This window comes from Notothenia rossii (genome assembly GCF_949606895.1).
Source record: "Notothenia rossii genome assembly, chromosome: 1".
Lineage (NCBI taxonomy): Eukaryota > Metazoa > Chordata > Actinopteri > Perciformes > Nototheniidae > Notothenia > Notothenia rossii.
The window spans coordinates 84,107,767-84,131,272 of NC_136912.1; the positions used below are offsets into that span (position 1 = coordinate 84,107,767).

The 23,506-nt window shown below is 39.2% G+C and overlaps 2 protein-coding genes and 1 long non-coding RNA gene across 3 annotated transcripts in view; 2 read left to right on the forward strand and 1 right to left on the reverse strand.

The window, feature by feature from the left end:
* Positions 1-242: 242 nt before the first annotated feature.
* Positions 243-1,523, reverse strand: LOC307017481. The gene is made up of 2 exons (XR_013802191.1): positions 1,399-1,523; positions 243-1,101 (listed from the first exon to the last, which is right to left on the reverse strand). It is a non-coding gene; the product is annotated as an uncharacterized lncRNA (long non-coding RNA).
* Positions 1,524-10,321: 8,798 nt separating this feature from the next.
* LOC307020204 (claudin-1-like) lies at positions 10,322-13,280 on the forward strand. Its single transcript, XM_079651422.1, has 4 exons — positions 10,322-10,720; positions 11,131-11,295; positions 11,731-11,809; positions 12,132-13,280. Exons 1-4 carry the CDS (start codon positions 10,519-10,521, stop codon positions 12,298-12,300), a joined length of 615 nt encoding a protein of 204 aa, XP_079507548.1. The 5' UTR covers positions 10,322-10,518; the 3' UTR covers positions 12,301-13,280.
* Positions 13,281-15,836: 2,556 nt separating this feature from the next.
* Positions 15,837-23,506, forward strand: part of p3h2 (prolyl 3-hydroxylase 2) — a 58,589-nt gene continuing 50,919 nt past the window's right edge. Inside the window, exon 1 of the mRNA XM_079686048.1 lies at positions 15,837-16,424. Within this exon, the coding sequence (XP_079542174.1) occupies positions 16,008-16,424 (417 nt within the window). The 5' untranslated portion in view covers positions 15,837-16,007. The remainder of the gene's footprint in view (positions 16,425-23,506) is intronic.

Consider the following 23,506-nt stretch of genomic DNA (forward strand, 5'->3'; position numbering starts at 1 on the left):
CCAAATTTAAAAAATACCTCAACATTAATTAAATAATTCTAGATTTGTGTCACACCCATCTGACTCACCGGTTACCAGTGTTAATGCAGGTAATGCTGGTCAATATTCACACAAGTTAGGTTTGCATCTCAGCAATACCAAAAAAGGGATCCCAGTTTGAAGAGACCTGTTGACCCCAGCTGTTATGCATACAAATGTTACACCATATAGCTAAAAGATTAGTGAGACATGAAAACTCTGTATACAGTATTAAGTGCTTTCCAAGCATTTATTTGTCATGTTTATTTCTGTTGTAACAGATACACAAATGTACATTTAATACAAGCCAACATGCAATCATTTTCTTTTAATCGACAAAAAACAAATACTTTGATCCAGGACATTTTCTTTCATCTCTTTACTTGTGACTCATCTATCATGTGCTCAGTGGATTTAGTGTACAATAATTCTCTCAGGTAGTCTTTTATTGTCAGCATTTTTAATAAACCATGCCAATCTCCAGGAAAGTACAGTCACACCCTTCATCTGAGAAAAGGCTGAGTGGATCTGGTTCACCAACATACCTGACATACTGATGTCTGCTTGCATGTGGTAACACCGCGGCCATGCCCTCAGAGAGAGATGTCACAACCAAACTACTGGAGCTACACCTCCACAACCAGAAAAGTGGCTGCTGTATAGATTAAAGGGTTTTCAGATCAGACAAGTAACCTGTCCCACTCCTAGTCAGATGTCAGCTGTGTTAAAAATGAAGATTATAAATTGTTTAACTAGAATATCCATACAACTCTAGATATTGTACAATTCTACAGTCATGATGCAACATTTAGGCTATGCTGTCCAGACAGTTTAGCTCAGCAGTGTTTCAGGCTGGCCTCCATTTCAGTTTTACTTTACCAAAGTAGATTTTCCACCTCAACCTGAAAACGGCTGTGGATCAAACAGTTAACAAATCATCCACAACTCCATTGTGTCAGCTTTAGTTGGCATTGATGTAGCCTGCTTTACACACACGACCAGAAACAATGACTGAAATTTTTGAGCACATAAATACCCAGGCAAAGTTTCCAGCTGTGCGGATAACACAAATACTGCAAAACCCTGCGAAGAAAAACAAAAGTTATGTTTAACGATATCAAGTTGTGCGTCATAAGTAAGGCTACACGTTTGAGCGTGTTCTCTCCGACAGGCTGCATCACAAAATAGGCAAAATTACACGCACAACTGCAAGCAAAAACATTCACAATACTTCGCTCAAACTCGATTGATATGAATCATTTGACGCATCACTGAGTGCCAATCTGCACCGCCGCAACAGGTGTTTGCGCCGAAAAGTGCACACAACACGGTGACTGATGCATAACAGAATAACGCATTTTCACAGGTAATTGAACTCACCTGTCTTCCATTCACTCAGGTAGCACGAGACTAATGAACGAGCTGCTTTATTCAGCGCGAGGGTGGAATTCATTCTGAGGACTGAATGTCTTTTCCGTGTCTCACCTGGCAGGTAACAAGGTGAGTGTAGCTGTCTGTCAACAGCAGCGTGCCGTGTTAAGACACGAAGACGCACCCACTTATTAGCGAGAGGGAGGGACGGAGGGAGAGGGGGTGAGAGAGGGAGTTTTCTGTCTATCCTGGTCAAGTGTCTATCAAAACGTAACTCATATATAAAGAGGGGGAAAAAGCAAGTGTTTCAGCTTCACTATTTGATATCACTTTTTTTTTTTTAAACGTAGTTTTAATCCTATGACTTTCATGTATTTTCTCTCTCTGTCTCTCTCTCTCTGTCTCTCTCTCGGCCTGATGAAGCCTAGGGCGCATCTTCAGGAAAAACCGGTGGAGGGAGTCAGATAACTATTTGTCAGACACTCAACTGATCCAACCCTCCACTAAGGTCTGCCTCATTTTCATGGGAGGGAATCATTACCCCAGTTACAGATCAAAATACAACTCAAGGAAACAAGAACAGTTCAATTAAGTGAACACAACATTTTATTTTATTTCTTTTTTTAACTGATCACTTAATCAAAAACTTTTGAAAAAAAAGTTGATCCACTAGTTTTGTTCATTCATTAACCTTGCATAATGATTCTGCACATCTCCATACTCTCAATAAATATATAGGCCTAGTCATTGTAAACCTATTTTTGTAACTTTTGTTGGTGAGTTGAGTTGTTGTGATCTCGTCTGTCAGTCTGTCAGTCTGTCTGTCTGTCTGTCTGTCTGTCGGTCTGTCGGTCTGTCTGTTAATCCTACACAGAAAGGATTGCATCAGTAGAGCTGCCTCTTTTCCTAAATAAATTGTAAATTCAGATAACTGATATCTGAATTCAAATGTAGGTAGCCCTGATGTATCAAAACTAACGAGAGAGGTATAGCACTCATATTTGTGCTCATATGCTAATCTCATCTATTCACTTTTTAAATGGTTCTTAACTTCCTGTATGAATTTATTAAAGTTATGAATGGCAGTCTAGCAGCCCTTGAGTGTCTGTGACATTTTGACTAAGGTTGAAATATAGCCGTAGAAAAGTGACAGCTGTTGAAGGCTGCCATATCGACAAAGGGAAATATTCTCAGGATTAGGTGTAAAAATGGAGCAGGCGGTTGGGCCCCAGGCTCCGTGCTGTGCCTGATGCAGGAATGACATCGGACTGGTTTATGGCTGAACCAAGGCCCTTCATGCAGGGAGTCACCCTTGTATGCATGCCAAGTTAATCCTCAAGTGCTTATCTTGCACAAAAGGATCCATTACGACTGAAATCATTTTAGGATATCGATCCATTGGAACAGTTTTAAAAGTATTATAAAACCCAAAAAGGTCAATATAAGAATTAAAATATAACTTCATGGTTGGCTGGTTTGTTTTTTTAAAGATAAAGAAATGATACAGGAAGGACATTTCAAAACGTTTACTTGTCTTTCAGTCATCTACACTTTGACACTTAGACAAAGAAACAGAGGTGCAAATAAATAAATAAAGTATGTTTCGCAAAAATTTAGCTGCTTCAGTTTCAGGGCTGTGTGTGATGGATGGCTCATTCGCATTTGATTAAAACATAGCCTATGTTAATGTTATAAGTCACATCGGGGCTTTTCCTACTACTACAAATCAAAATATCTGCATGATGCGAAAAAAGTTGGGAAAACACAATCTGGGTCCTTGCTTAAAAACTTTATTGTAGCTCACAGGTTAGTTACAACTCTCTTTTGGAAGACTTGGAAAATATCATGTTATTCATTTGTAAGAGTACCAATAAATAATGAGGACCACAGCCCCTAACCCTCGTGTTCAGTGGGAAACATACTGTACAAATACTTGTGTGTTCAGAGCTCAGAGGCCTTGCTTTCCGAACTTAGATGACCTTTGTGGCAAAACTACTGACAATACAGGAAGTCTCTCTTCCATCCACTAGGAGCAGCACTGAGCGGCTCCTCAGGTGGAACAGAAGAAGAACCGGCTCCATCTTTGATTTTACATGCTGCATAGAACCATAGAACTTAATGTCTGTGTGTCAAAATTAATCATGAATACTCAGGCTTTTGATTTGCCTAACATAAGTACTCCTGCCATAAATGTAGAAAAGAAGATGGCCTACTTTCTGGTGAGTTTGTTTTTTTAGTAGTTTTCTGGTAACACACTATGAATGCCTGCACTGAGTGACTAAAATCCCCACCAACAAGAATGCAAAAAACACATCGGAAAAAAAAGTCCACAGCAAGAGGCAAACCCATCTTCAGCTTATGCCTATGGTTAATTTACAGTATACTCTCAGTACTTGCCTCATTTGTATTTGTACAAACCAAACACACATTCCTTACAGGAAAATAACATTTGTACTGTAAATGCTTTAAGAGCTCTCTGGCATTGAAACACCTTTTGGACTGCTGCCATTATTAATGTTATGAGTTACACCCCTGTCTGACAATTGCAACCTCTTTTTTGGGCAAGGCTCTCTAGCAGTCAGTCTCCAGCTCTATAAAAAAACAATTGTGACATTTGTTAACTCACATTATAACAATGTGACAGTGAAAATTATAAAATACAGTATCTAAAAGAACTTTCTATTTAACATTCAAAGGTAACAGTTACAGTCAGAGCCTTGCTTATTGTTCCTATTTGAATCCCTTGTTAACAGATTCATTCATCAACAATAAAAAGTATTGTAGTACAAGTATTGTATATGTCATAAAAGCATATGCTATGTGTGTTGAAGAATATAGGTGTAAAGAAATGACTGGGATCCAAACGTTTAACTACAAAGATGAAAACCCCAAGGTCCTCTATCAATACAATTGAAATGCTTGTATTGTTATAGTATAGTCGTGTTAGACCTAGTCAAAGTATTTTTGTGTTTTGACATTACGCTTTTGCCCGGGTCTCAAAAAACTACTAACTATGAGTGTAACACTGAAGTCATCTTGTAACAGGTGTCCCATCTCATTGGTGTTGCTAAGAGGAGCCACGAGATGGCGTCTTTCTCATGTTTTCCACCATAGGATGCATCCTCACCTTGACCTCCACCAATACTTTCCAACATGTGAAATTGTGTTTTGGTGTTTTTTGTTACATGGGTTTTTCTTAATTATTATTTGAAATACTTGTTGACTTACTTATAAAGTTGTAACCATCCGTTCACTGCTGCTGTTTGAGAACATTTGTTTATTTTGGTCACGTTCTACAGACATAATAGGAAGGCTAATTAGATTACATTACAGTGCTTGTTAGACGCTTTTATCCAAAGCGACGTACATACTAAAAAAAAGCTAATGTCTTTTAACATACTTTCGATTTCGTCCTTTCCTCTGAAGGCAAGGCAAGGCAAGAAAAAAAACATTTTCGGGTGCAATTAACAATGCCTCACTGCTATTCCCAGAACAGAGATTACACTGTAACTTCTCCCAGATTTCGGCTTCCTTCTTTTGTGTGATGATGGCAAGCATCGCTCATTACTTGCAGGAAAGCATGCTTAGCAACTGCCAAAAATAAATGTAGGGAGTCAAACGGTAAATCTGGCAACATAAAGTAATCTTAACAGAGAACTATGACGATAGCTTTAATTTACTGTAAATGTAACAGGTGGTGGTGTGATATTTCTAAGAAATGAAATATTCTACCCTAGATTTGTGTTGACCTTACTTTCTAACCACTGAACTCTTTAAAAGGGCTATATCTGCTTTTTTTTTAGGTGTCATAAGTGCTTAGACCCATTGAGTCATACGGTGAATAATCAAGTCAAGTGCGATTGATTGGGCACATCACCGAAAGCGGAAAGTATTTTTTTTTTTTAAATGTGGAAAAAGTCACGCTCCATTTCCCAAATTGTCAGCCATGAATTTGTCGGTTTTAGTTGTGTTTTGTTTGTGATCTTCTGTTCCTGTCAATGCTGAAGGATGTGATTGAGGATAATAAAAATAGATGACTTCAGAAAGACAACTCAACAACAGCTTTCGCAGCTCAGTACGGAAAACAAACCTTACTAAACCTTCAGTTTAACAATCCTTCTACTGCTTTTTTAAAAGTAATGCATCCTGTAACCCTGAACAACTGTTGTCACTTTTGTGGCACTGGCCACAAAGCTTTAATAGAAAACAATGAGTTTACAACTGGTCTCGAAGGACTGTGGTTTCCTTAGAAAAGCAACCAGTGTGACTTTTTAACGACACCTTTACATTTTCGTGTTTTTATCCACAAACACACCCGGTTAGAGGAAACATTATCAGCTTGCTGCATTTGGATAAATATTGGAGTTACTACTGTACCTCTTTCTTTGTTTTGCAGGTTTGAGGATTTGTGTTTTTTCAGGGTTTTCAGATTAACCGACAGTGTTTGTTTTGTTTTTTTAATATAAAAATTGTATATCGTCATACCCTTTGCATTGGATAACGTTTATCCTTTATCAGTTTGCAACTATCACAGAATACTGACAGACTAATACTGTAGCAGCTCTGTGCTGATATAAAACTGTCCTGCAAGCTAAATGCTAATGTCAGCATGCTAACATTCTCATAATGTCCATGCTAACATGCTGATGCAAAGCAGGAGCAATGTTTACCATAATAACCATCTTAGCTTAGCGTGTTAGCATGCTAACATTGAGAATTTGTTTAAACATACAGTTTAAGCTGATATTAAAACTAAAACAAGTTAAAATAAATCAAATTTTTACAAGATGAAGGCACTTGACTGAATTTTAGGGGAACAGCAAAGTTACTACAGTTCAGTGACCAATTAAAGTATTATCTACCTTTTCATGACAACCATTCCAATAGTTGAATGCCAATTAATAAGGATGTTGTGTTTCAGTACAGTAAACACTTAAATTGCAATACAGTTTTCTTGGGTTCATAGTGGCAGATTGACTGTGACTCTACAATGGCGCATTCATACTGCAGCGCGGAGCTCGCTTTAAGCGCACCGAGCCGTGCGGGGCCCGTTTTTGGTTGCGCTTCCACTTGGCCTAGTTTTGGCCCGGGGCTACTTTTTCACCTTTTTTCTGGCCCGACTAAATCGTGGTTCTATCGAGGCCAACAAGTGGGGCCAACAACCGGGCGGAATATACTAAACTAGTGACGACTGCTGATTGGTCAGAGAGAATCGTCACAATTCTCACGCGACTTAATCCCTAGTGTATGCATATGGGACGCTTGCAGCATTTTTGAAAACAGTGAACCTAAGAAGAAAAAAACACATACCAAGAAGCAAGGACACAATGGCCCCGTCTCAGGTCGGTTAAATGAAATCCTTGCTTCCCTCACTTGCGTCGTTTCCCTGTGTTTAGTCCCTCCCTCCAGGGAAGCATGGAGGGATGCAAGGAAACCACGAGAAGCAGGGAAATGAGTTTTAAGAGCAATGGGACGTCCTTTCCTCCGGAGCGTCACGTGAAGCGACGTCCGTATGTGATGACGCCCCACAGCTGTTCGTCTGACAGCAGCTCTGTCCCCGTTATTTTCACAAACACCCCTGCCACACATTTTACTGACACAAACATTTTTGTATCATCTGTTGTAGACCCCAATAAATAAAATAAAATAAGAACTCATTCTCAAAAAAGATAAACGCCATTCTTAAAATGTATAAAGAAACAATAGTTTGATTAATATTGATTAGAGTGCACAATAGAAATAAAATAATTGAGTGAAGAAAAATATATATATTATCCATCAAAACCCAGTTAGATTAACATTCATTGGATTGCATACTTTGTTTGTTTGTGTGGATATGTAGCACATTAACATTTTAATAGCACTTAATGACTGACTGAATGGAAATGACAGTAAATGAAAATATAAAACGAAAAAAGCGATCATGAAAATGTTTCCAATAAATGAATAAAATGATTTTTTACCACTTTGTTGTTCAGATATATCACATATTTGTAACTAAATGATACATGAATTGAAATAAAACACAGTTTAAACTGAGGAGTGACTCTCGTGAGTTTCATTTATTTTCTTCACTCCGCTGGGGTACTGCTCTCATGTCAAGAACAAGAAGCATGAGATCAGTGCATGCACTGCATCGTCCAATCAGTGAGCGATACAGAGTAAGGGGGCGGGGCGAGTATCTGAGGATTTCATCGGAGGATGGACTGGTGGTTCCTCGATTATCGCTCCTCCATTATCGCTCCTCGCTCCTCAATCCTCGGTCCTCTGGCAGAAATAAGAGCCATGGGACGGTACTCAAGATGGCGCAGACAAATCAACTTCCGGTGAGACCGAGGAGCGAGGAAATGAAAATAGTCGACCTGAGACAGGGCCATCCTTCATTGTTGTTGTGTGTTTTGTGAGTTGTGTCGCATTGAAGATGACGTCACGGCAGTTGTATGCAGCGTCGCTCCGCCCGCAAAAAAGCCGATCGCCCCGCCTACACTGCGTTACTATAGTAACTACCCCAGTTCCTAAACTAATGTGAGCCCAGCATTAAAGTGAGCTGGGCCTAATAAGGCCTAACCAAACCGAGCAAGGCCAAGCGAGGCCTGCAGTGTAAATGCGTCACAAGTGTCTTTAGGGATTCTGTGCATCCGCTGTTCAGGCATCAGGATCATAGTTATGCAGACCAATTTGAGTTTAATCTGGGCTGTTGCACACAGTGACAATGTGTCATACTTAATGCAGCAGAATAGAGACTACACCCACAACAACTATGTGACCCCTTCCCTCTTTGATTACTGAATATCGTAGATAAAGTGTACAATAAAACGGAAATCCCGCAAATGATAGGTGAAACACTGACTTTGGATCAGTATCTCCTTACCCTTGAAACTATGAGCACAATTGCATGAATGAGGAAGAGTCTGTAACAAACAAGTGACTGCAGAGATGGCATGCATCAGATCTGTAAATATTGTAATATAAGACATTTGATAACAAATTGGAGTTTGTGGTGAAATCCAATTGTGCGAGAAGAAATCACATAATTCTGTAGAGCCACTGACAGTAGACTCACTGAAGCACACACAATATGAAGGGAAGGGGTTCGGTCAGTTTCAGTGGTGCATCACCTCTTTGTCCACTCCAAATGCAGTGAATTGTATTAAAGATTTGGTATTTCTTGCTTTTTTGTGTGTAGTCTTCCACTGCCTAGGTGAGTTTCCTAACTAATACACAAGCACGATTGATGAACTGTCAAAAAATACAATAAAATCATGAAATAACAAAGAAAAGGCATTTTTTCTGATGACTCACACCAGCACCTGTTATGCATTATGAATGATCAGCATCGGACCTTAAAATACACTCCAAAATCTCTTTACCATCTTTATTATATGTACAATATCTTAAAAGGTCCTCCCAGGATGTAAATCAGTTATTATACGTATCGCAGATTTACAATCACGTCATGTTGTCGAAGAGGGAAAGACATGCAATATATTTTCCTGTCTTACAGATCCTAAAAAGAAGTCTGTTTCCATTTATTCAGGGATCGCAGAGTTTGATAATAATTTGACCATGTAATCTGCAAACATAGAGCAGGAATTCCTTCATATTAATGTGTGACCTGATCAGACCTTTTTAAAGTGAAATTAAACAATGGGTGTTAAAAAAAGAAAAAAGAAAGTGGATGAGTAAACCAAGTGACTGTAAGGGAGGGATACATAATGACTTGCTTCTGGAAAATGCAAATGGGGGCTGTGACTTTAATTGCCGCACAATGTTTTGATGGAGGCTTTTTTCAGGAAAGGGTGGACACTGATTAAATCTAACAGACAAATGCAGTGTTTACAAACTGGTATCCACTTCACCAAATATGGTCAAATCATTTGGTAATTGTCTGGGTAAAATAAAGACTTTTTAACCATGGAAACATAAACTTGCTGCTCTAATTTGCTGCGGAAAGGAACGTCAATTAGGCGTCTTAACTATCACTTGTTTGGGTGACAGACCTCCTCTTTCAGTGATGTTTGAGTCAGTTTGGTTCTTGTTTTTCTGTGATGTTTTTGTTGTTTATACTGACATTTTACAATAAACTTATCCTGCACTTAGTAAGAACAAACGAACTGTAAGGACTTCCATATAGAAAAAGCCAATGACACCTTTATGTGCCAGCCCATCACTCTCCCACACCATTGGAAAGTATTTTTTCTTCAGTCACAATACAATGTGCAAGATAACACAACAGCATTGCAAGTATTACTCAAAGGGGACCTATTAAGCTTTTTAGAGTTTCCCTTTCCTAGTGTGTTATGAATTTAAGCCACTGTCGGCACATCTAAGAATGGGCCACATCTGGGAAAATTAGACAAATACCCTACATTTTATTTAAGAATTGTGAACAGATAGACATAATGTAAGATAATCCAGAGAGTTAAGTCTCTGTAGATGCCAGCACACACTTGTAGTGGGTCATATAATTCACAAATTAAATAATATCAGAGAAAATGTAATTCTGCTTTACTAATACTTTTAATGTAGGAACGTTAAGTATATTTGAATGCCAACACTAATTTTCAAATTTTACTTGTAGAAGAGTATTTTTTAGTGGTATATACTTAATTTAAGAATCTGAGTACTTCTTCCACCACCATAAGTCCATACATTGTTTTTAATGTTGGGAATTGCTGCATATGCCTTTTAATGTGTTATCCTTGACTATGTGAGACATGTGGTCCTCACTCTTGTTGTGTCAAATGAACTAAAAAGCATGACATAGAAGGTGTAAACTCACATTATAATAATTTGAAAGACTGCCGTATATGTTTGTTTAATACACCGGAATGTATTATTTTTTTCTGATAGGACTTCCTAAGAAAATGTCTTCCCATCATCCACTGCAGATGGAGTCAGTCAATAGTATCATGCTACTCGGTGGAGTGGACGTTCCATGCGTCACGTGGCTTGCACTTTAAATAGAGGCTGCAGAAGAGCGCGTGAATAACGGTCTGCGAGGAGCCACTTATAGGTAGATCATTTGTTGGCTTCAACGACTTCTGCTCGCTTGTAGTTTGTTTTTCTCTGGTACATATTTCCCAAACAACTTTTCGGACTTGTTAACTGAACTCTTTCCGCTGTACGATGGCCAGCTCCGGACTGCAGCTCCTCGGTTTCTTCCTCTCTCTGGTCGGTCTCGCTGCAACTGTGGGCGCAACGTTGATGGTTGAATGGAAGAAGCAGTACCAGGGCAAGACGCACCGCATATTTGAGGGTTTGTGGATGACTTGCAGTGGCAATGAAAGAACAACTTGTGAATTTCATCAGTACCTCCTGAAGCTGCCAAGTGAGTTTTTTTAAATGTATTTATCACATCTGCATCTCCTCCGAAAACCAGACGCTGCTTCTTGAGATAATACGTTACTATAATTAGACAGAAGTCTCTTTAGATTGACCTTTACTGACTTTGTGGCATGTCTTATATTCATAGACATTTTGTTGTTGTTGAGGAATTCATTTATGCCAATCTTTAATTTTGTAGTTTTAAGTTAATCTCAGCCTATTTTTTATTATGTTTTCATTTAGTTGGTAGGTTGGTTAAACCTACAGTTTAAGCCAGACTAATACTGCACATTTATTATGAATGAAGTAACAGAAAGATATGCAATTTCTCACAGAAGGGATATAGGTCATTTCTAACAGACAGTATACATGAAACGTTTTTATATTCCAACAGTCCCAGTTTTTCTCCTGTAGTTGAGGTCCAGGCTACCAGGGCGGTGATGCTGATCAGCGTCTTCCTCTCCACTGTGGCTCTCATGGTCTCCACAGTGGGGATGAAGTGCACTCGCTTCATGGACGGCAAGTCTGAGAGCAAATCCACAACAGCTATGATCGGAGGAATCATGTTCATGATTGCAGGTGTGTGCAGTGGCAACTGGATAATATCTCAATATAATATGCTAATCAAAGTCTTATTTTATTTAACCTTTATAACAACAAAAAGCCTCATTGAGATTTAAAAGCTCTGTTTTCTTCTGGCCACAATAGGCAGCAATAATAAAGAGTTACAGGCAACAACATAAGACACAGCAACCCACATTTAAACAGAAAAACTTTTATAAAATTGTGAATAACTTTTGTAATAGTCCTTTAAAATATCTAATCCTTTACTTTAAAAAAAAAAAAATACATAAACATACAGTAAACACACTAGTTTACAGGTAACCCTTTTTCAAATTGTACTTTTCTCACTTTTTCGATACAAGAAAAACATATTTAAAAGTAATGTTTTAAAAAGAAAAACATAAATGAACCCTTCTTTGTTTCACAATATGATGTGTTTTCTTTGTTCAGGTGTATTGACAATCATTATGACTTCCTGGTACGTCAAAAAGATTGTCGACAACTATCACGAAACAAAAACGCTTCAAAGGTACAGACCCACACACACACACACACACACACACAATCTCAAGTTTACTAACGTAGCTTTTGAGGATATTATTTTGACCCACATTAATTTCTTAGAAGCTTCTTCCCCAATGAACTGGTCTTTAGTCTGAAATGTTATGCGAAAGTAGCCTAAGTATGACACAACACACACACACACACACGCACACACACACACACACACACACACACACACACACACACACACACACACACACACACACACACACACACACACACACACACACACACACACACACACATTTGGTACATCTAAATGTGTGTACATTTTTTTTCTTCTGCAGCTTTGAGTTTGGTAATGCTGTGTTTGTCAGCTGGGCTGGTGGCCTCCTCACTGCGGCTGGTGGAGCTTTCCTGGGCTGTCGAAGATGCTCGCGGTCTCAGACGACCAGCTCTATGAGCTCCAACAATCACCTCCTCCCCCCCATGGGCCCCAAGTCCAACTACGTCTAGTGAAGGAGAGGCCGCGATAGTCAGGCTGCAGTGACATTACATTGGGTTTCTACTACAGGAATAGAAATACCGAATATCAAGTTTGCACTGAAATTCAATATCCTTTTATAGATTCAAGGTTTTCTGTCACTTAGAAAGTCACTGCCTTATCCATGTGTTTTCTTTTAATGTTTATTTTATTATCTTTGCTTTTTAATGACTGTTTTTAAATGCCATTTTCTTAATGTCTTTCATTTTTGTAAAGCACTTTGAATTGCCTTGTGATGAAAGGTGCTATATAAATAAACTTGCCTTGCCTTAATTTTTTTATCTAGAAAATATTTGTGTGTGAGTACGACATTTTGAAGTTACTCTTAACAACTCCTAATGAAGAACGATGTATCGAACTTTGAATAAAGTAGAATAATTGTTTTGATGCCTGGTGGCAAATGACTGTAATTTTACATTGCTGTACAATCCACTCTACTTCAGTTCCACACTGGTGTTTATATTGTCTTGTTTGAGTATTTTTGTTAACCCTTAGATGCATAAGTGGGTTAAAAATGAACCGGTGAGGTGGTTTTCTTGAAGTGACTTTGTAATTACATTTTTGTATAATTGTATATACCAGCTATTCCTCAAAAAACATGTTTTTGATATCATGCCATTCAAATTTTTAACAGCTACGGGGCAGGTAAGAGAGGGTCGGATTTGCGGAGGTGGTAATATGAGGTTTTGACCGAGGAGCAGGACGTAGATGATGAAGAGTAGGGGGCCGAGTACTGATCCCTGGGGAACGCCTTGGGTGACTGAGGCTGTAGCATAGGAGTGGCTGTGGAGGGAGATGAAGGAAGAGTGTAGGGTCCAATCACTGGTGCATCCAAGGGTTAAATATATATTTAGTTTTTAGTTTTTGTCATTTATACTGTATATGTTGTTATTTGTCATTTTGGAAGATTGTTGTATGTACATTTTGAGAAAAAATAAAAATGATTTCTTTACTCAGGCTAACCTTATGTTCTTTATTATACATACAGTATTCACTTAATCTTTGTCAAACTCATGAAATCACTGCTGACTTTTGTGTCTGATGTAATGCAACTGTAACAATATCAACTGCATTTGCTAATTTCTCTTTGTTATACAGCATACACTTACCATATTATGATAATATTATACAACACAAATAAGAAAAAGGAAAAACTGATATTTATATTGTTTTGTTCTATCCCTTTTTATTGGTTGTGTTTACGATTTGACTTAAACACTGACACAAAAGCTTTTGATTCAGCCAATATATGTTGGCTTCACTTCACTGAAGTCTGGTTCTTATCGGGAGAAGTGACGGATTTAGGCAAATTATGTGCTATATTTTTTCTTCCTTAAATGACTGAAATACTCAAATTCTGACTCTTGTGGTGCAGTATTTGAGTGAATGTACTTGTTGACTTCATGTAAGATGTTCGGATGCTGATGTTTGTTGTTACTAAGTGGATCCTGTGCTGTCCTGAGGCCTGGCTCCAGTAATGAGAGCTTTCCTGACAGCGAAACCATTTCCTTCCTCTCGTATCTGTTGCCGTTTTACCCTCTAAATACTGTATTTAGGCATCTGGTATCACAGCTGCTGCCATGGTGAATTCAAAATAAAGAATTGTTTTGTATACAAACAGAAACTGAGAGTTACTGTTATGATATCTGCTTGACAAAATAACTTGATCCTTAATTCAATTAATTGCACAAGATGTAGATGTACAGGTACTGTAAGCCATCCTTGGTCAAATGGAAACAAAAGTCAATTTCTTTAGTTAAACATACATTTAACAAAATTAGCTGTGGATATAAACTCACGTAGGAACCTCTCATGGAGGCACAGTGTTACCCATGCTCTTCCTGAACTCTCAGACATCAAGTGAAAGTAAAATAGTAGAAAATGCAGGCTGCATGTTGGATGTTTTACACTTTTAAAGTACCTGGTGAAACATGGTATTTGCCAACCGAGCATGCTAATTCAGATCCAGATATATTTACTCTACACCTCACATTTTTGTCTAGATTACACAGATAAAACAAACCAACAAAATCAGTTAATTAAAATAACCAGCTAATATCGGCAGCACAAACTAATTTAAAGAACGGCAGAACTAGCACCTACTGTAGTACCATGTACATGAATAGAAACTCAAATATCTGTGTGTGTTGGCCTTCCTCACAGTAAGGAGCTTGTTGACACCTCAGCAGATGTGAAGTATGTAAACCACACATTCACTTTCAGTCTATTTATAAAACATTTCACCACACAAACTGGAATTTAGATCTCACAGATGGGTGTTGGCTAAGTTGAAGTATCTAGGATGCCAGTAAACAGTATTTTAATGCAGGTATGTTTAGCAGTAAATTATGTTGTATGATGACTGTTGTGTAGTCGTGAGATTAGAAATGTTTACATTTTGTTATTAGATAGCATTTGAAAAAGCTTTTGCTTGACATTATAATCCAAACAATGACACAAACATAGTATTTCTTAAAATAGTGTGCTTCCAGATCACATTTCACTAAACTAATAATGATAAGAAAACATAGTCTTTTAATTAATTGTTCATAATATTAGTTAAAGTTGAGTTAACTTTGGATTGTGTATGTTAGTTGATTTACTGAAGTGATTTCACCTGCTTGGCTACATTCCTATTGCCCCAGAAGTAAATATTATTGGGTTAAAAGTTAAATGTGTTTTCAAGCTTCATGCATTTCGGGTTTTCCTGGATAAAAAGGTAAGAGTTTGTTTGATAAGCAGAAAACTGCTCTTAACTGAATTAACCTGCAGAGGGAGACGTTTTCCTTTTAATGGAATTGTTTCTGGATGTCTTGACTCTCACATTATACCTCCTGAACATAAGAGACTTCCAGATGACAAGACAGCAACTAGCCTTTGTATATCTCACAATACATATTGTGTGCGAAATCAAACACACATTAAAACTAGCTTCTCAGCCTATTCATTTCATATTTCTTTGTATTATCCTTATTTATTGTTTTTTTTTTTAACAGGGCCAGTCTGTAGTCCATGGGCTAATGTTACAAATTCATCCAGAAAATATGAAGAAGTTGCTGACTTTTTCAGCTTGAGCCATTCTCGTGAAAAACAAATCAAAACAGCAACACAAAGTTTAATTTCTCTAATAAAACAAGTTCAAAATTGTTAACTTTTAATTGGTTGTTGTAGGCTATTGGGCTTCACTCAATCTCAGTATTTTTATTTTGGCGTTTGTTTAACAGAACATTTTTGTAGTTTCAGTCATTTCTGTAGGTCCTTTATCAACCCTGAAGGAACCCAAACTTTATATTTTCAATGTTTTCTCTGAAGCAATGACCATTGATTTAACTGCACCATGTGAAACAATAACACTTAAAGTCGTTTTTTAATAAATACAGGGTGGAGAAATGATGTTAAGTAAAACTATTATTTCTCATTTCTCCCTGAAGGACCCTTTTGTGTCCCTGCTTTACGGAAAGCTGGCATTGTGCTCCGGCCATTCATGTCTTGGAGGGGCGGAGTTAGCGGAGCCGGAGAGGGGTCATAACAAGATGTGTGTCCCCGACTGAAGCAACATTATTTCCGCCCTGGTCCGGAGCCGTCCTGAGTCTTTCTGAGAGGAGCTTTTTAAATGGACTCTGAAACGAGTCCGAGCTGATCGCAGAAGTGACTGACAGCCGCTGAACAGAAGCAGAGGATGGATGGGAACTTTTCCCCGGCTGCTATCTTCTCAGTAGTCCTGCTCACCGTGGCGTTGTCCCCCTCAACAGCTTTCCTGGAGCCTTACGACCTTTTATATGACAATGCGGTTCAGGCGTTTTACAACAACGACTACCCAAATGTGGTCCGTTACATGGAGGGAGCGCTCAGCAGCTACAGGGAAGTCCGCCAAACCAAGGTCCGGTGCCGGCTGAGGTGCCAGGACCAGCATCCCTTTGATGCCACCTTCTCGGAGCTGCGCTTCCCTGACGTGGTGCTCCGGAGAGCGGCGTGTATGAACACATGCATCGAGGAGATACTTGGCAGTCAATCTCTGCACAAAGTCAGCGAGGATGTAGTGCAGGACTTCCACAGGAGGATCCCCTACAACTATCTTCAACTGGCTTATAAGAAGGTAGGGGGAAGGGGATGATGAGTAACTTTGAGAAAACTTGCTCTGAATGAGCACTTCTGTTGTCAACCCAGAGGAGATGTCTTAATCTGTCTGCCCCACTATACCTGCTACAGTCTTCATCAGCTGTTACTGCTGCCCAACAACCTGATGCAGAGAGAGGATGCCAGCTGCACAGCACACATGTAGAAACCAGTGTAGCTCATGAGGATTCAAGGTGTTGTCACTTAACTATTTGGCTACACTTAAACTAATATTTGAGGGCCTATAAAAGTTTTACGTCTGTCAAAGAAAACCTGATCTCTAACAATTGAGAACAATCTTTAACTAGCATCCCACTGCAGAAGTACACAATAACCATGTTCAGGTAACATTATTGATATTTCAGGAAAAAAACATTTATTTGCTATTCGCAAGAACAATATTTTCTAACTAAGTTGTTAAATAAAAAATATTCAGCTTTTGTTAGGGATGTTTTGCTATTGCTTAATACGTTTATTCCCAAAATTAAGAGTGACCTATTTGAACTATTTGAAGTTGAACCTGTAGACCCAACTGGGATTGGATTCTGTAAATAACAAAATACAAGTATATAAAAGAAAGATAATGTACCACATCTGATGCTGATCTAAAGTGTGAGATACATCAATAGTGGCCTGCTGATAATGTCGGTTGGACTCTTTTGAGAAACTTAAATACTGTATATGCTAAGGCTCTAAATCTTAGTTCTTTAAAAGTCAATATTATGTAAACGTGATGTTTTCAGCCCTTACTCCAATATGCAACAATGTGATGTAACATCCACTACAGGTGTCCATGTATCACGCTCATGTCAAGGGCTGTTATGTTGAATGTTGATATAAGATTTAGTTGCAGTGAGATGAAGGCCCAGCTGTCTGATCACAGCAGGCTGACTCTACAGATGTCTGTGCACTTGCTTCAATCTTTTGTTTACATCCACACTTTGGTTTTTATGGCTACTCTGTGTGCTGTGTTATTTGTAATAACACAAAACATTGTGTTACTCTGTAAGCAAATGTTTGAGGATTTCTCTGTTTTGGCGGTTCCGACTTTCTCTTTCATGCTTCATTCAATCAACATTGACATCAACCTGCTAGATGACAGTGTATAACTTAAAAGTGCAGTCAGGTAATAGATTCAGTTTTCTTTTGGTTATTGAAACGCACCTAAACTACCACTATTCCTCAATCCCAACACATTAGCACTACTTGTTATTGGCTTTACATTACGATATACAAACTTCCAGATCAGCATTTCCCATGTGCCATCTTTGGGCTGGGACGATGTTGAGCGCTAGGCGTGGGAACAATCCAAAAGACGGATAAATCAGGAGAGCTGGGAACAAAGTGTAACTGCTGATTCAGACTCAGTGCTGTGTGCTAGATTTGTCCCAGAGGAGCAAGTGCATTTGTTGTGACTGTTGAACATTTTCCATCAGTTTTGTATTTGGAGTTGCAAAAATGTATCAGTTTTATAGATATTTTTATTCCAAAGCTCAATATTTAGAATGAATTGGAAACCCTCAACTTTTATGGATGTAAAAGTTTACACGTTTTACTGCATGTCTTTGATAGCCCGCTTCGTGTGGAAAAAAACCGTTAACAGGAACATTTGGAGTGTCTCCAAACCTCCCCTAGCTGAGTATTATTTTGGACTTCCGACTGATGAAAAGAGTGAGACTTGATACTTTACAAACACTCCATTCAACATAGGCAGTGATACAATGAACTATTCCTTCAGGGAAATATATTTCTGCTTCCCCCGACTGCAGCTCAGGGTCAACTTCAGGACACTTGCGCTTAGGTAGCTTGAAGTGTGGCTATCATACAGTCGGGACTACATGTTAGTGTGTACAAACAACAACTCATTGAACTTTTTACCTTGATGTGAGCAAGAGATTGACATTTTAACCCAGATGGAGCTCCGTTGGGAAGCTGGCACGATCTCCTCACATGAACCTGAGACTCAGTCTACTTCCACTGTCGCTGACTGCAGACCAGCTCCAAATGCCAGGGTGATGACACACAGCTTCCCCCGCTCCGAAGTGGTGGGAAGTCAATCTGCCCTGTGTCTGTCTGCTGGACAATTTTTTTTTTCTGAATCAGCAGAGAACAACTAGGAGCTGATGTGATCCTCTCATAAAAGTGCACGCTCCTGTCTAGACATGAGCGTAGTCACGGCCTCACTCACAGATCCCCAGCCAGCTGTAAAAATATCATTAATCTATTGTGGGAAGAATTATGATTTCTTTAACATATGTTTAAAGAAAAAGTGGCACATATAGTTTTTTAATCTTTTACAATAAAGCAGAAACTTAAGATATTTTTGAGCATATCTTTATTTCAGCCTCCCCTGTGTCTAAGAGTGTGTTGAAATCTTTATGAACTGAGTACATGGCAGCACATCAAGGCAGGGAGCTATGATGTTGATCTTACCACAGGTAAGGAGAGGCCGAGCTGAAGCGTTCCTATTGGCCAGGCCCATCAGAGCACATCAGACCTCTCAGTGTATGTATCCACATTAGTATTTAAAGTGTGTGTGTGTGTGTGTGTGTGTGTGTGTGTGTGTGTGTGTGTGTGTGTGTGTGTGTGTGTGTGTGTGTGTGTGTGTGTGTGTGTGTGTGTGTGTGTGTGTGTGTGTGTGTGTGTGTGTGTGTGTGTGTGTGTGTGTGTGTGTGTGTGTGTGTGTGTGTGTGTGTGTGTGTGTGTGTGTGTGTGTGTGTGTGTGTGTGTGTGTGTGTGTACCCTCACGTGTTAGTATGGGGGTACTTGGTGGTGTTTGTGAAAATAAATAACATTCCTGCACATTCCAGCGTCACACACCCTCCTCCTGACAGCCTCTGGCACAATGCTGCCATTGGGCCTGTAAGAAGAGGCTCCACAGTCACCAAATGTTCTCCGCACTCAGGATGCTGCGTATGTCCCCAGCTCGCCCATCATTTAGCCTGGCAAATATTTTATTTTCCTGTTGTGGTCTGTTTGCTTTTCTAAAAAAAGCGAGACACGCCACATTCATGTATTAAAGGGAGACTTCTGTAGCTGCCATTGGGCTGGACCTGCAGTGATCTCTGCCTCTGGCTCCAGCTCTCACTCCATAACTGCCCAACTGCAGAGTGATCAAAGGCCCTGAATCGCCCTCAGAGACAAGATGACATCGAATCTTCAGCCCCTTTATGCTTTATCTGCACGGCTGTTTCAAGACGTTATTGTGAAAGAAGGGCCTCTTACTGCTGAACTGTGAATTTGTCAATGTTTATCTTGATCATGAATAATGAGTGAAAATCAGATTGAAATTGTTATACAAACATCCAGAAACGGTTCAGTTTTGGGTGGAAAACACCAACCACGTTTATTTTTTACTAGATGGTATCTTGCGCATAAGCAGTAGCTAATTGTATTTGTTCACATTTCTTCTTCTCATTCTTTTTACGGGTAGCATTTCCTTTTGCAAGAGTGTGTATATATAGGGACATTAAACCTTTGTGAAAAATATATATTCAAACTTTTATTACCTTCTGAGAATCTTTTAATTTCCCCTTGTGGATCCTCTAGAAATGCATATACACACTTCTAAATCCTACAACACACTATATGTGGTCAGTCATTATAAACTCCTGCAGTGCAGCCAAACATCTCCAAACCAAGATAACTTAATTGAAATTCCAACTGGAGATCCCAAAGTTCCCATAGATACCAAATCTTCTGAATGGCTTTTAATGTGTAAGAATTATTTACAAAGTACATTTGTGCGCATATAACAGTAACTGATGTCTCATACAACCAAACCATGGGGTCTGTTTTCTGTGATGTTTCTCCATAATGAGCCTGTTGAGATGCTCATCCTGTGCGGCCAGTTTAAAACTGAGGACGGACAAGAAATGTGTGGCCACCGATGTACATGCAGCATTATTGATGATAAAAAGATTCAGCCTCCTCGTACCACAAGCAAAATGAAAGATGTCTTCTTGTTATTGCACTGACCTACAAGAGAAGTCTTAGGAATTTTGGACACATATCGTCTTTTTATTTTGAGAACTTTCAATGTCTCACAGTACAATGTTAAAAGCTGACAGAGGCTCAGGAGAGTCTCTGAAGCTTGATGTTGTGAGCATTCTCTGTAAATTCCTCTAATGTCCGACCCTCACTCCTGCTTCCTCTGTGAATGTGATGATTTGATTACAACACAGCAGGCAGCTTATGGCTTAAGTACAGCTACCCTTAGAAGGCACGTGGTGGGAGGAAATTGGCTAGTTTGATTGTGAGTAGAAGCTCGGTATGTGAGAAGGGGCTGTAATGATCGCAATCTTGTTGATACATTCTTGCTCTTGACTTTTCAGATTATTAGGAGAAACTGCCAAACACAGCAGCATGCAGGGGACATGTCTGTATCCAGGTTGAACTCCAGTGATGAATGTTGCACTAGATGGAAATCACAGATGATGTTATTGTCATCTGCAGCTGATAATAGACAGAGGGAGAGGGAGCTTTGTGTTTATAATGGATAAAGCAAGTAGTAACGCTGCCATTTGCTCAGAGGCACGTTGTGTGCGGCCAAGTCACATGTATGTCTTTGATGTACCGGCAGGGTTGATTTGCGGTTATCCTATTTGCAAAGTGACTGGGGGTGGGACGTAGTGCCAGGGCAGATGACGTAGATGTAGAAATCTTAGAAAAACACATGCTTAACTGAAGGAAATGAAGGCTTTGACTCAAAGGTCCATTTAGGGTTTGTGAGAGTTTTAGCTGTAGCAAGTTTTATCATCTTCATGAGAGTAGTATCAAGCTAAGCAACAGCTCTCATTATTACTTGATTTATGTTTGTGCTTATTAACTAGATTTAGGTTTTACAATTTCTGCCTGTACTTGGTGGGCAGTAAATGATCAACACAAACATATCTAAGGTCAGATTGTACAACTTTAAAGTCATTTAAATGTCAAAAAGAACAAATCGTATTTTTATTGGAAAGTTTATTGGTGACACACAGGATCCTGTTTTCCTAATAAATGCAAATAATCCCCCTAGCAATGACCACTTTCAGCACACACCTGCAGTGCAAGCATGCTGCTCCCCTGAGCTACGGTGCAGGACGGTGCTCTGCCCAGACAGCCAGACATTGTGGCACTTGGCTGTGCCAAAGGCCTTCTGCATGACTGGATCTGAGCAGCTAACCCACTGCAGGAATGTGGGGGCACACTGTGGCGTAACTAACATACTAATATGGTTCCTGCCCTCATTAACAATTAAACGCCTGTTGCCGATGAGGAGGCAGAATGCTGCTAATGGGTCACTGCTGAAACTCTGCATTGTTTTGTGTGATGGGATGAGACTGCAGCATTTTGATTTTGATTTTTATTTGGATGTGACCGTGCTGCCACCTGTGCATGAGTGGCTGAGGCCAAACGGCAACTGTCCAAATGCAAGAGCTGACAATCATGACACTCTGGGTTCAAGTTCCAAACTCTTGATTAATTGAGAATTGTTTATGACAGTGACTTCATTATGATCTCACTGTATTCTTAATTTATGGAAGATTAGAATATCACCTGTCACAAAACTGAGGATTTGGACCAGGATTCACATTCTTGATCCAAGCAGCTGGAAGACAGCATGTCGATATACGTAAATCTCTGTGTGCGGGGATTTCTATATTTCCGTAAAGTGTTGGCTGCAAGGTCAGATTCAGTGTGTGTTTGAGTGTGTACATTCTGGTTGCGTGTGTGTTATTCTTTGCGTTGGTGATTATCAGTCTGGCCAAAGACTCCTGGGTGTCTGAGTGGAGAAATCAGGGCTGGGATGGAAAAGCCAGCGTTTGCCAGGCATCTGTTCAGCTTCACTAGTGACTTGAACAATGTGTTGGCTGCTGCAGGGGAGCAGCGAAACAGCTTCTATCTGTCATGTCACCTTCTACAGAGCAGACATTATCACACTCTCTTTTTCACTAAATCAAGAAAAATAAGCAAATATTTATCTCAGTCAAATGTGGAACCATCACATTACACACAAACTGAGTAGAAATTATATTTTCCGTAAAATACTGTTGAGTCAACTTTGCAGTGGCTGCATTAGAGAGAAGGAAGCTTTGTGCAGAAGAGGAAGAACATAAATTGATTATGTTGTTGACTTTTTCAGAAACCCATGGGTGTGTTATACACTGTATACCTAGCTGTTAAAATAGGAGGTAGAAAGGGCCAGTATACACGGACTACTCGTGTTGGTAATTTTCGTTTTTACCAAAATGTTTGTTCACATAAAGCCTGTAGCTAGTTCAGGCTGTACTCTGAGTGTGACTAAACATATATTTGGCTTTGACAGAACTGTAGGTAGGTACTTCCAAACATTTTAGTCCAGAGAATAAAATGTTCCACAGGTTTTCTAAAGGTATCGTGTATATATACACCTCACAGCTTGTTCCACACAACTGGGAGCTAAATGTATCTAACGTTTCAGGTTACTTCTGTCCACAGCAGATAATTTCTGGGAAGTGGAAAGCTGTGGGCTTCGGCAGGAAACCACAAAGAGGGTAGAGGGTACACAAAGTCTATTCTGATGTAGAAGAATTGTGTCTTTTTCTAAGTTAGCAGTTTTATTTAAGTTAAGTGTGTGTTATCATGGCACAATGTTCTCCTAGAGACCCTTAATGTAGCAGGAACAACCACAGAGGAGGTTAGAAGTAATTGTCAACGTGTTTATATTTCTTTCTGGATTTGGACACATTTTATGTGTGAAGTATTCTACGCGTTCTGTGCTGTCATGTGTCTGGGTTTTGGGCTGTTAAATAGATCAAATCAAACTATCAAATCATAAGATAGAGCCCTGGAGTACGGTGATATACAACTGGGTGAACTGTGATCACATTACACTTGGTCGATGCAGTTTTGTCTGCTTTTGGTCCAGTATGTTGTTATTATTTCTTTTAAGTATTAAAGTAAACATGCAAGGGACAATGTACCTCTTTGCTAAATAAGATTCTGTACATTCATGTGTGAATATTTATACATGTTGTACCTTTTTATAAATAAATATCCACAGACCAATCATTTAAATTATGGATTCTGGGCAAATCC